Genomic DNA, 13661 nt, shown 5'->3' on the forward strand with positions numbered 1-13661 from the left:
CAGAGCTGGAATTACATTACATACCACAATGTCTGACTTTTACATGGATTCTGGGAATTCTAGACTTCATGCTTGCATGACATACATTTTACTAAGTTACCTTCTCATTTAATAATTTTTACAAATCATATTTGGAATGCTGTTTTAATATTAAAAATATGTATATTTATGGACAGCATATATTTTACATATAGTCAAGCACATACTATACTAAGTAAATATTTGTGTAAAACAAATGTGTATGTCAGTATACTAAACATGACACAGATGAGCTTTAGAACCAGGAACAGAATCTACTCTCATAGCTTTTTCTCCCACTACTGTTTTCTTTCTCAATAAATCTGATTTTCCTCACTGAATCATCTAGGCCAAAAGGCATTAGATGAGACAGACTTTTTTTCATTGTTTTTTGTTTTGCTTTGTTTTGTTTTTTTGGATTTGTTTTTTTTTCCCCCGAGACAGGGTTTCTCTGTATAGCCCTGGCTGTCCTGGAACTCACTCTGTAGACCAGGCTGGCCTCGCACTCAGAAATCTGCCTGCCTCTTCCTCCCAGAGTGCTGGGATTACAGGCATGTGCCACCACTGCACAGCTCAGACTTTTTAAAATTAATGAATAAAAATATGTATTTGTAAGTTAGGGTGTCTGAAACATTTTGTCTTTCAGATGCATGCATCTCACATAGACAAGTTTGTAGTTGGTTGGTCTGGTTTGTTTTCATCTTTTTGATCTAATGAAACCACAACGAGCTAAACAAAAATCCTTAGACTACACAGAGATAACTTCTCTCAATAAAAAAATCAAAAGCAAGAAGAAGGTGTGGAGGGAAGGGGGAAAGGAAGGAGGAATGGGAGAGGGAGGGGAAGGACTACAGTGCCCAGATCTTTGCCACCAAGTCCTCTAACCCTTCTCCCAGTCCTTTTAGCACAAGGTTTCCTCCTGGGTCCCCATTATCCAAAGTGCCTCTCACCAATCTTGCTCCTGACGTCTCCCCTAACCTGTGTTGAGCCACAGGACTATATATCAGCCCAGACAACACTGATCCTTTCCGGCATTATGGTTACCCTTATCTTATTCTCTGGGCCCCAAGGCAGTTTATCCCCGCCATGGTTTAGTTAGCCATGTCAGACTAGCCATATCAGTGAAGTAAGACTAGCCATATATCAGTGAACTCTGGTTTGATTGAGAGACTCTGCCTCAGGGAATGCAGTAGATGACTGATCGAGGATGATTCCCAACATCAACCTACAATCACTTTGGAAGAGAGTCTCGGACGAGGTTTCCTAGTTCACGTTGGCCTATGGCATGCCTAGTAGAGATTTTTGTTCATTGGGATAGCTGAAAAGGAAGAGCCGCGTGAATGTGGGCAGCAGCACTTCACGGGCTGTGAACTACATGAGTGAGGAGAAGGCTGAGCAAGTGCGTGCTTGCATTTATCTCACCCAGTAGCTGCAGATGTCATGTGACCAGCCAGCTCCCGCCTCTGTGACTCCCCACAGTGTTAGACTGTAATCTGGGGTTGTGAACTAGGTCAAGCCCTTTCTCCCCTGAGTTGCTTGTTTCTAGGATATTTTATCACAGCAACAGAAATGACACTAGGGCAATCTCCAAAGCTGAAATCTCAGAAAAGGAAACAACACTTTGGCTCAATTCCAAAGATGGAATTCCATGGGCTTTTTTCCTAGTGATTTGCCATTCCCTGTATCCCAGTAGGGAGGTAGCAGTCACTGGCTGGTAAAGGGCCATGGGTCAGGACTGAACTACGGAAACACCCAAGAAGTTGGAGCTATGGAAACGAAATCAATAGATGATAGAGAAACCAATGGCTGTCTGTCCTTTCAGAAGTTTCCTGTGATATGTCACCTTATTAGAGTCTGAGTCAGGGGCTGGAAGACAAGTACAAAAAGAAAGGGCTGTCCTAATTAGCCTCACGATACTTAGAGTACTCAGGGGCAGATTCTGATGCTGTGGGTCAGCTTCCTCTCTGTACCCAGATACATCCAAACAGCAGGCAGGTAAGAAGTCTCCTAACAGATGGGGACTCTAGCTTGAGAGGGAGGAGGGAGAGGGAGGGACAAATAACATCAAGGATGTTTAATAAAGCCTCATGGAGTTGTGTTATTTCATGTTTGTATACATACATATATTAAAGGACGTTATGACACTTGAGCTGACAATACTCCCACAGAGCCTCTGACTAACAAAAACCCGGTACCAGGCATGAGAAATTTCTATTCAAGCTGTTGGTCAGGATAGTGCAATTGACTCCCAAACAATATAGGCTATTTCTATGGCTCCTGGTTGCCTCTGAGAGTTGAAGGTAAGTCCCTATTACTAAAGGGACCACACACTTTGGCCTCAGGACTCAGAAGATTCGGGCTGTGTCTAACCTGAAAACCTCCTCGAGTCTATTTTTCATCTACCAGAAGGTGCTGTGCAAGCTGGCAAAAGAGTAAAGCAATCAATATTCCCACCCAGCTGTGGCCTATAAATCACAGTGTCCAGCAAGACAAGGCATCCCTGTGGGGGTCTGAATGAAAATAGCCCCAAAGGCTGATGGATTCAAATGCCTGGTTCCCGCTTGGTGGAACTGTTTGGGAAGGATTTGGAGGTGTGGTGCTGAGGGAAGAAGTGAGTCAGTGGGGCTTTGAGGTTTCAAAAGCCCACACATTCCCAGTTCTGACTGTCTGTCTCTCTCTCTCTCTCTCTCTCTCTCTCTCTCTCTCTCTCTCTCTCTCTCTCTCTCTGTCTCCCCAGTATTGTAGATCAGACATAAGCTCTCGGCTACCTCCCTAGCCGCACCCCTCCTTCCCATTGCCAAGCTCCCTGCCGTGATAGTCATGGACCCTGGAACTCTAAGCCCCCTAATTAAATTTTCTTTTTTAAGTTGCTATAGTCATGATGTTTTGTCAGAGCAATAGAAAAGTAAGACAATCTCTAAAAGAGTCAATAATGGCATCCAGACCTCGGGGTTAACCAACAGCTAACTAACTAACTAGACGGCTCAACAGGAGGGAGATCATGCCTGGTACCAGAAACCGAGCCAACCGCCCAGGTCTAGTGATGTCACGGATCTTAGAGGAGGACCTGCCACTGCTGCTTTACTAGATAGCATGATTTCTAACTACATTCTGAAATTCTTTATGCCCACAGATAAGTGTAGCTCTCACCTCCATATCAAAGAAGCTGCTCTTTGCAGAAAACAGAGACCATGGCAAAAAAAAAAAAAATACAACTACTCAAACTGCACAAAGATCAATTGCATGAAGTACTCATCCCTGGTGGATATATTTACTATACAACACCTACCCTTAAAGCTTAGGGAACATCTCACAAGAAGGGAGCAGGGAAATTGTAAGAGCCAGAGCACCAGGAAGCCTGCTGTGAGATGCTGTCCCTTAGCAATATCACGGAAGCTACACCCATGACACCTCAGTACTATGTCTTCCCAAACAAGACCTGAAGAAGTACATCACCAGTTTATACTAACATAGATGGAAAATATCTCACAGGGTCTCATCCCTACACAAATAACTACAAGCATCAAATAATCTCAAAAACAGGGAAAATTAGTCTTTCCCACAGATGAGACACCTAATTGGTTACCTAGTAACCAAGTAGTCAACCTGGAAATCATATATACCTAAGACACTCTAAATAGATTCAGCAGGTTGTATTTACAAATTTATGCATTTGTGTGTGTGTGTGTGTGTGTGTGTGTGTGTGTGTGTGAAATGATAGTAATTAAAGAAAAAGAGGCCAACAATTTAAGGGGAAACAGAGGGACATAGAAGGAATAGAGGAAGGAAGGGAAGGGTGGAGTGATGTAATTTTAAATGTTTAATTAAAAATTAATGTGCTAAAAGCACAAACAAAGTAAGAGAGAGAACACATGACGTCAGAGAGGGAATCTTGGGGCGGGGTAAGAACGGACTTGGAGTGAGATGTGGGTTTGATCCAAGCACAGTATATGCATGTGTGAATATTAATTGTCTTTAAAATAAAATTGGTTTAATTTTTAACAGAAAGAGGAGGGAGGAGGTATGGTGGGATTCACCATTGTAGGGTAACCTTTAGTATTAGCATCAGTAAAAAGTAAAACTGGAGGCTGGGAAGACAGCTCAGCGGTTCAAAAGCTTGCTGCGTAAGTGTGAGACCTAAGACCAAGCACTTAGAAGCCCCAAGTAATTCCCACCTCAGGAGGCAGCAACAAGAGAACCCCGTGGCAAGCTAGCTATTGAGACTATTCATACCCATACTGATTAGCTCTGGATTCGACTGAGAGACCCCGCTCAGGGAATATAGTAGAAGAAGTATAGTACAAGGAATATAGGAATCAGTGGACTGATTCCTGACATCAACATTGGGCCTGTACATGGAGCATGCTTATATATGTATGCCCACACACATGCAAACACTCACACATACACATACACACACACATGCAAGCACATGCACACATATACACACACAAACATACAAGCATATACACACATATGCACGCATATACATACGCACACATACAGACATGCACACACATGAACACATGCATGCACATGCAAGCACACATGCATACATGCACACACATGGATACACATGCACACATATACACACACAAGCATACAAGCGTATACACACATATGCATGCACATACAAACACATGCATACACATGAGCACATGCACATACATACAAGCACATGTACACATATGCATATACACACATACACATACAAACACATGCACATAGATGCACACATGCAAACACACACATGCATACATGTACACAGACACATGCACACACATACATGAAAAGGGGAAAAACCAAAATCTTTGTACTTTACTTCCTTTGGTATGAAAAGAAAACAATTGTATAATTTAATAAATGCACAACTCGCAAGTAATACCCAGGATGTCCATTTGTTAGCCATTACGTTCACATTCATTTTGGCACTCCTGTGTGTATCAAAGAAAAGTGTTTCCTGACACAATTCTTAAATCCAAAAGATCAATTATACAGTCAGTGCTTTTACATCAGAGAGCAGATGACAATAGGAGGTGAAGCAAGCTGCTACGAGCCAAGGCCCTTGCTTGAAGACAGTATGTCTTTCCCTAAGACATAATGTAGCCAATGAGCAGCATTAGATTGATCAGTACAAAGACAGAATATTCCATTACAGTGAACAACAGAACACTGGGGTCAGTTCTTATCCCCAAGAGAATTTTTTTCATTACTAGCTTGGTATCTTTTTAGTTCTTTGAGAATTTTGTAGAATTTTGATCATATTCATCCCCTCCTCCAATTCCTCCAGGATCCTCCCCCCACCCACCCAAATTCATGTCCTTTTCTTTAACCCACTAAGTACAGACTGTGCCACTCCCATGCTCTTGGGCATGGACTACAGCATTGATGACTTAGCAGGGGCTCCATCCTCAAAGAAACCAAACTCTCCCTCTCCCAGCAGTTATCAGTGACCAATGGCTTCTTAACTCGAAGTGGGACTCATGCCCACCTCCCCTCTGTATAACTCGCAGTGGGACCATGCCCACCTCCCCTCTGTATAACTCGCAGTGGGACCATGCCCACCTCCCCTCTGTATAACTCGCAGTGGGACCATGCCCACCTCCCCTCTGTATGCCGAATCTTTGTCTAGCTTCAGCCTCACGGGTCTTGGGCATGCTCAACTGCCACTGGGTCGTGCAAATAGGAGCTTATGTCACTGAGAAGTTCCTACAGCTGCTTCTTCAGAGAATCACTGGGGTACACACACACACACACACACACACACCCTTCTTCCTGGTCTTACTTTTGCTGCTACTCAGACTCTTTCCCTTTGAACACAAGACTCGGGGTGCTTCTCCTTTCTCCTCACTTCCAGCCTTGCTCGGCTCTAGAAGCCCCTGAGCCACCACCCGTGATCTCTTAGGTCCCTTCCTCTCCACGTGTTCTCATATACTGGACTATCTCATTATTACACAAACCCTTTTTATGCCTCTGCCAGTGTGACAAGAATACCAGACAAGAGCAACTTAAGGGAAGAAGGTTTTATTCTGGCTCACAGTTGAAGAGGACACAGACTGTCATGGTGGGGAAGCCATAGAGGTAGGAACACAATGCAGAGACTCTTCACATCTCTATGGGCAGGAAGTGAGACCAGGCTGTACATGCCAAAGCTCACCCCTGGTGACCGACTTCCTCCAAAAAGGTCCTGGTTCCTGAAGATTCCACACCCTTCCAAAGCAATACCACCAACTGCTCAAACACCTATGCCTGTGAGGACATCCACAGAGTGTACCTATTTCTCCCAAATCGAAATACCTCCTCCTGAAGGGAGGAGGAAAATTCATAGGACTAAAGAAGTAAATGAAACACACAAGGCTCAGGAAGCTCCTGAAACATTACATGATCTACAAAGTTCCCTCCTCGAGGTTATAAATGTAAAAGGCAATTTCTGGAGAGAAGGTTCCATTCTGCCTGGCTACCAGTCCTTTGTGAGGGAAATCCAGGGCTGAGCTTGCCTGAGTTGCCCATGCTGGGTTGGGCTTTCCGAGTGATGGGGCTGTCTTAGAGTCACACATACTCCTGTAAGTAACTCAAGAAACTCACTGGCTCACTAAGCCAGACTTGGGTAGAATTATCCCTTTGGCCTACAAACAAAATTATCCCTTTACTCCTATCTGGAGTAAAGAGACATGTGCCCGTATCTCTCCAGTAAAAGTTACACACACTTCTTCCAGAGGTCCCTGTAGTTGGAGCTCTTGGGATAACTGTCCCATCAATGCTCAGGTTTCTACGGCAGTCACTAAACTCTTCGTAGGCCACCCTGAAGGGGAAGGGCTCAGGCAGTTTTTTACTGTATACAAGACTGGGACTGAGGTAACAGTAAGTCAGTTTTTCAGTTTCTCTGTGACTCATGTGAAATTTCTTATTGGGCAATCCTTCTTCATGTCTGCACTCGGAATCCAGTGTTTCCTTTCCATCCTGTGGCTGTTATTGTACTGTCTGCATAAGTCCTTCTCCATCTCTGCCTCCCCGGCGGCCAGCATCAGGACCACCCTCTCACTCCACATGAATCCTTAACAGACTGTCCCCTTCCCCACTGTCACATGCCTTCTTCCATGATGAAGACAGAAACCACTGACTGCCACAAAGACATAATTGACCCTCTTGCCTCAGTGTGACTTCTCCAAAGGGCCACCCAGCTCCGAGCTCCATGTGTTCAGCTGAGGTCTGGTCTAACTGTACCACAGATCCTCTCACCTGCCTAAGCCTCCTTTGATCACACACTCTCCGGGATATGTGCAGCATGCCCTCTTCCTTATAAGTCTCAGAAACAATTTCCTGTCTGGGGGCACTTTGCAACCTAACACAATCACCATTACAAATATTATAAACATATATATATATATATATGTGTGTGTGTGTGTATGTGTGAGTGTATATGTATAGGTACATGTATATGCATATGTATATGTGGTTCCATATATGCATATATACATATATACGTATATATGGTTATGAATATGTGGTTTTATATATAACACATTATATATATACATATATGATTATGATATGGGCACTACTGAAAGTTTGATGGTTCAGCTCCCTAGAACCCATGTCAAAGCCAAGCAGGCATGGTAGCTGCCTGCAACCCCAGCATTCCAGAAGCAGAGACAAGGGCTCCCTAGGGAAGCTGAATACTGAATACTGAGTACAGAGAGTGGCTGGGATGAGTGCACTCTGAGTTCCTCAGGAAATACTGCCTACATTAGTAAAGTTGCCAGTGCCTAAACAAACACCTAAAGTCATCTTCAGACCTGCACACACATACATACACACACACACACACATACACACACACACAATCTTCATGCTTACAGTACATATGTGTCCATATACATGTGAACACATACCACACACACATCTTCATGCTTACAGCACATGTGCCATATACATGTGAACACACACACACATCTTCATGCTTATAATACATATGTGCCCATATACATGTGAACACATAGCACACATAACACACACACATTATCATGAGAGGAAAGCACTCACATGTCCACCCTGTTATCACATATCCCCATTGTGAGCCAATGTTTGTATGGACTGTACACACACGTTACATGTGTTTCTCTATATGTTTGGTTTTTATCTCCCTCCCACTTAATAACAAAAACATCATCACACTCCTCAGAGTTCTTACTTCCATCTTGAAACTTGCTCAGTCTTTCAAAATACGAGGACATGGGGGCCTGGACGATGTCCAGGATGGCCAGCAGGGTCCTAGTCAGCCGTAGCAGCTCACTGAAGCTGTAGAACCCAAAGTAGATGAGGTTCCGAGCCAGGTGGACCACCTGCGTGGAGAGAGGCGCGTGGGAAATGGGTCAGTTCCTAAAGTGCACGAGTAATTCTGAGCCCCTAATTCTTTGACACCTGGGAATTAAAATCCCTGCAAAGACATGGTTCAGATTGTGACTGATTCAGATGTAGGATTAATTCAGAGCCTTTAAAGTGGCTTAAGGAATGTTTATGTTACAATACTTACCACTTAATTAAACATAAGTCAGGAGGAGTCCACTTAATCGGTGGTTAAATTATTTTATTAAGTATGAGCCATAAACCGGCCCAGAATTCTATGTCCTCTACACTGGCCTGTGGCCTTCTGGGTAATACAGGGAATAACGAGGTGAGAAGCAACCTCCAAGACACAGCTCCAGTACAGGCTGTCCCTCCTACAATGTGTCAGGCTGGTGTGTGCCACAGCAAAAATGCCGTGCCATTCCCAAGTTACAGGAGACCACTGTGCTTGTGAGAGTGTTCTCTCTCTCTCTCTCTCTCTCTCTCTCTGTGTGTGTGTGTGTGTGTGTGTGTGTGTGTCTATCTCTCTCTGTCCCTCTGTCTCTGTCTTTCTCTGTCTGTCTCTCTGTGTCTGTGTCTGTCTCTCTGTGTGTGTCTCTATCTCTCTCTGTCCCTCTGTCTCTGTCTTTCTCTGTCTCTCTGTGTCTGTCTGTCTCTGTCACTCTCTCCCCCCCTCACTCCCTCTTCCTTCTTCTCTTGTTCTCTTGCTCTCTGTGGGAAGCCAGGTGCCAGGACAAGGACACTCAGCCACAGAAAAGCCATGTGACAAAGAGCTGGGGTGACAGGCCAGCACAGCAGAAGGGCCACCAACACCCTCCTGACAGAAGGAGAAACTGGAAGGACTGAACAGACACCACTGCGCCACACCCAGGCTCCCGACTCACAGAAATGTCACACTGTGGGGATATGTCTCATGACAGTGGATAACTGACACACCAGACACAACTGACAGGGACCTCTCTCTAGTTTATTATTATTATTGTTATTATTGTTATTATTATTATCATTATTGTTATTGTTATTCTCCTCACATTTCAATTCAGGTCAACGAGGTGACCCCATCACTTCCATGAAGGTGGAGGAAGATACTAAATATAAATTATCTAAAACTGTCCTTGTTTATGAAGCATAGCAATTACATAGAAACAATAATAAAACAAGGAAAACTATAATTAACTGATGATTGAGATAGAGCATTTTAATTATCAAGGCATAATAAAAATTAAAATAAAGTGGGCTTTTACTTGCAATTCTATTGGCCATGGTGTACTAGGCATTGGTATTACTAGTCACTGAGTATGTTTGTAACAAAGACCCAATCAGAAAAGGTGATTTTTTTTCACAAACTTATCCTGGAGAGGGGGATCTATAACACAAAGATTTTCTTTTATTTTTCTTCTTCTGTTTCAAACCGAATCAAATCACTTGATTTTGGTGTAATTATGTGAAGTGCATTTCTACAAAATTAAAGTTTAAAATAGCAAGTCTATATTTTTATCATCAACAGATGGAATTATATCTAGTACTCTAAACATTAGAGCAAAGGAAAATCTTTGATGCTCATTGCGTATGATTTCTAGCAATAATACACAAAGCTGCCATGTCTAACTATGTTTAAATGCCTCAAGTGCGGCTGGAGAGGTGGCTCAGTGGTTAAGGGCACTTGCTGCTCTTCCAGGACCTGGGTTCTGTCTCAGCACCCACATGGTGCCTCACAGCCAACTCGTTCCCGGGGATCTGATGCCGCCTTCTGACCATTGTGGGCCTACAAAATGAATTTAATAATTTTAAATACCTCAAATGTCAGTTTATTTTTTTCTTTGTCTCCAAAAGGAAACGGCTGGTTGACAACTTCTTTCAAATATTCTTCGACAAACTCCATCGTCAGGGCAAACTTCCTCTTCATGTCATTTCTGGAAGAGTCTGTGATGGAGTCATACCTGGCCAGGCAGATACAAGAGCAAGTTGAACTGATGAGAAAGACTGAAAGGTGGAACTGTTACACAGTCTGACCCGCAGAGCGCACTGCCTTGGATGCGTCAATCAACCTCTTGCGGGGAGCATCTCATGCGGGGAGTATCCCATCTGCTCATCAGGGCGACTGCGACCTGAGATGGGTGGAGCCCGCGCTCTGCAGCGCACCATGCACTCAGCAAGCTGTGGCTGTTAGGATGCTCACCAGCTTCCAGAGTCTTGCTTCCTGCTGGAGAGCTGCCATTTGCCCTTGGGAGGGAGCATCCTATCCTCTCGACTCTTCCCAGACAAACAATGAGAGCATAAAAGTGAAAATGCCCTCCTATGCTGTTCACCCCAAAGTGGAAGACGCTTCACTTCGAGTTCGCCTGCTGAATCTGAACATCCCGAGAAAGGTCTCTGCGATACCTCATCTTCACAGTCAGTTTGGTGGGATCTAGAACCCTCTAGAAAACACACCACTGGGCACATCTTGAAGATGTTTCCAGAACCAATTAACTGCAAAGGGAAGGCCCACCTTAAGTGTGAAAAGCACTATACCCTGGGTCAGAGTCCATTACAGAATAAAGAGGAAATACAAGAAGCAACCTCCCTCTGCCTCCTGCATGCAGATTCAAGGTGGCGCTGCTTCAAGGTTCTGGGGGTGAGCCTCCAAACAGTGAGCCAAAATAAACCCTGCCTTCATTAAAGTATTTTTCCTCATTGCTGTCAGAGCAATGAGAACGGTAGTGAATACAATGTACTGGATAGTTTTATGTCAGCTGGAGAGGAGCGAGCCTCAGTTGAGAACCTACCTCCCTAGGATCAGGGTGTAGGGAAACTGTAGGATTTTTCTTAGTCACTGGTGGGGAGCCCAGCCCATTGTGAGTGGTCTCACCCCTAAGCTGGTGGTCCTGGGTACTATAAGAAATCAGGTTGAACAAGCCATGGGGAGCAAGGCAGTAAGCAGCACCCCTCCATGGCCTGTGCCTCGGCTCCAGGTTCCTGCCCTGTTTGAGTTCCTGTCCTGACTTCCTTCAATGATAAACAGTGATGTAGATGTATAAGCCAAATGAACCCTCTCCTCCCCAAGCTACTTTGGTCATGGTGTTTCATCACAGAAATGGTAACCCTAACTAAGATATGAAGTTTCCAAACATACTCATGAATCGTGATCTTTGTGGGGATTTCGGTCCAGAGCCGGGCGTAGCGAACAGGCACCACCGACTCCTGGGGGTCCCGGTCAACGTGCATGTGGAGCATGAGTCGGCAGAAAGACGCTCGGAGGTCAAAGGGCAGACTCTCGTCAGACACACACCGCAGGATCAGGTCTACAGACAGCTGTGTTGAAATCTGGTTGATGGCCAGATACTGGCGGTCCAGGCACATCCTTGCAAAGAGGTTTAGCTGGTACCTAAATGCATGACACATGTTACAGTATCCCTCTCACCGCTATGAAGGCCCCAGCAGACAAAGCACAGCCAGCCTCCAGGTGTGACAAGTACTTAGAACACTGAGTCCAACTCTTTGTAAATAAATGACGACTGTCCCCATCACTACAGCTTCTCGAGAGCAGGCTTTCTGTCCTAAGATCAAATCCACCAGGACTTTAATGGACAGTGAGTCACATGAAGTCACCTCTCCCCACCTTCCCCAGCCTCTGTTGGGGCGGGGACAGGTCTCGAGAATCCATACTGGCTTTGTTCCTACTTGGTTTGAAAAGAAAACAGGATCATTCCACACAGTACTACTAATGGGTTCTTCAGCCTCTAGGATGAAGGATGCCCCGCTGGCTTGGTTTGAGAGATACAGAGACAGGGAGACTCCGGTTCCTCATCCTTCCCTGGTTCTCACCAACTTCTGCCTTGGGTTTTATCCCTGAATGTTTTTTGTTTGTTTGTTTGGTTGGTTTTGGTTTTTTTGGGTTTTTTTGGTTTTTTTTTGTTTTTTATTGTTATTGTTGGTGGTGGTTTTTTTTTTTTTTTTTTTTTTTTTTTGAGACAGGGTTTCTCTGTGTAGCCCTGGCTGTCCTAGAACTCACTTTGTAGACCAGGCTGGCCTCAAACTCAGAAATCTGCCTGCCTCTCCCTCCTAAGTGCTGGGATTAAAGGCGTGTGCCATCACCGCCCCGCTGCAAAGATTTATTTATTTATTTTATGTATATGAGTACACCACCATTGCTCTCTTCAGACATACCAGAAGAGGGCACCAGACCCCATTACAGATGGCTATAAACCACCATGTGGTTGCTGGGAATTGAACTCAGGACCTCTGGAAGAGCAGTCAGTGCTCTTAACCCCTGAGCCATCTCTTCAGCCCCCCTGGGTTTTATTCCTTAAATTCAAAGAGCCAATTAGGTCATTAACAGTTGTTGTTGCTGTTGTTGTTGTTGATGATGATGATGATGATGATGACTATGATGATGATAATGATGATGATGATGTCTTTGAAGGGGAAGAGGAGCATCCATGAGCCACATCACTTATGTGGAGGTCAGAGGACAACTTTGGGAGTTGGTTATCTCCTTCCACTATGAGCTCCAGAGATCAAATTCAAGTTGTCAGGCTCGCCTAACAAGTGTGCCTACCCACTGAGCCATCTTGTCAGCACACCACCACACACACACACACACACACACACACACACACACACACACACGCGCGCGCGCAGTTAGGTTACTGATCCCAACATGTTGACTCTCAGGAACCCATCTAGTGCTTTTGCTCCTAAACACGGGTGACCTTTAAAAGCTACAGACACCCGCCCCTCTTGAGTTCACAAGAGCATGTGCTCACAAGAGCCCGACTTAACCCACTGCCACTTCCTGCCACTAGATCCTCCTCACCCAGCCCCTCTTCTCCCTCAGACCACAGCCAAGGTCTTATTGCGTCTTATCTGCCCCTACATCCCAGCAGCAGCAGGAAGAAATGCCTTCCTGTACAAAAGCCCCAAGCTCGCCAGAAAATGTAAGCGGGGAAAGCATGGGTGTTAACTTTCATCTTGAAATATTTAGGTGGTCTTTGCAATTTCAGCTCCCACCCTTTGACACAATTTTTCAATGTCCCCTTGCTGTATCTGTGATTCTCAGAGGTTTGAGGGAACCAGCTCCCTGTGATCACACGACGGGAGTATGAGTGTCCCCATACCTGTAATAGGTCAGAACTTCTAGGTCGACTTTGGTGCCTTCCCTGGCTTCCTGGGCGAGGTGCCTGATGGCCTTGCCGTGAGGCTCCTTGTTGCTGTCAATCCAGTAGAGCCAAACCTCCTCGTCGTCAATGTCATCAGGAAGGATGGAGCTCTCTATGGGGTTTTCCACCTGCATGGACACCAGCCTGGAGACCAAG

The 13661-nt window shown here is 44.9% G+C and overlaps 1 protein-coding gene across 2 annotated transcripts in view; it reads right to left on the minus strand.

Moving 5' to 3' along the window:
* Itpr2 (inositol 1,4,5-trisphosphate receptor type 2) overlaps positions 1 to 13661 on the minus strand; it is a 410062-nt gene that overhangs the window by 267083 nt on the left and 129318 nt on the right. For both annotated transcript variants that reach the window (XM_052175272.1, XM_052175273.1), the window contains exons 18-21: positions 13464 to 13649; positions 11480 to 11731; positions 10160 to 10304; positions 8210 to 8360 (exon numbers count right to left, since the gene is read on the minus strand). In XM_052175272.1, coding sequence (XP_052031232.1) covers positions 8210 to 8360; positions 10160 to 10304; positions 11480 to 11731; positions 13464 to 13649 — 734 coding nt within the window. The remainder of the gene's footprint in view (positions 1 to 8209; positions 8361 to 10159; positions 10305 to 11479; positions 11732 to 13463; positions 13650 to 13661) is intronic.

This window comes from Apodemus sylvaticus, chromosome 2 (assembly GCF_947179515.1).
Source record: "Apodemus sylvaticus chromosome 2, mApoSyl1.1, whole genome shotgun sequence".
In the NCBI taxonomy this organism is placed as follows: Eukaryota; Metazoa; Chordata; class Mammalia; order Rodentia; family Muridae; genus Apodemus; species Apodemus sylvaticus.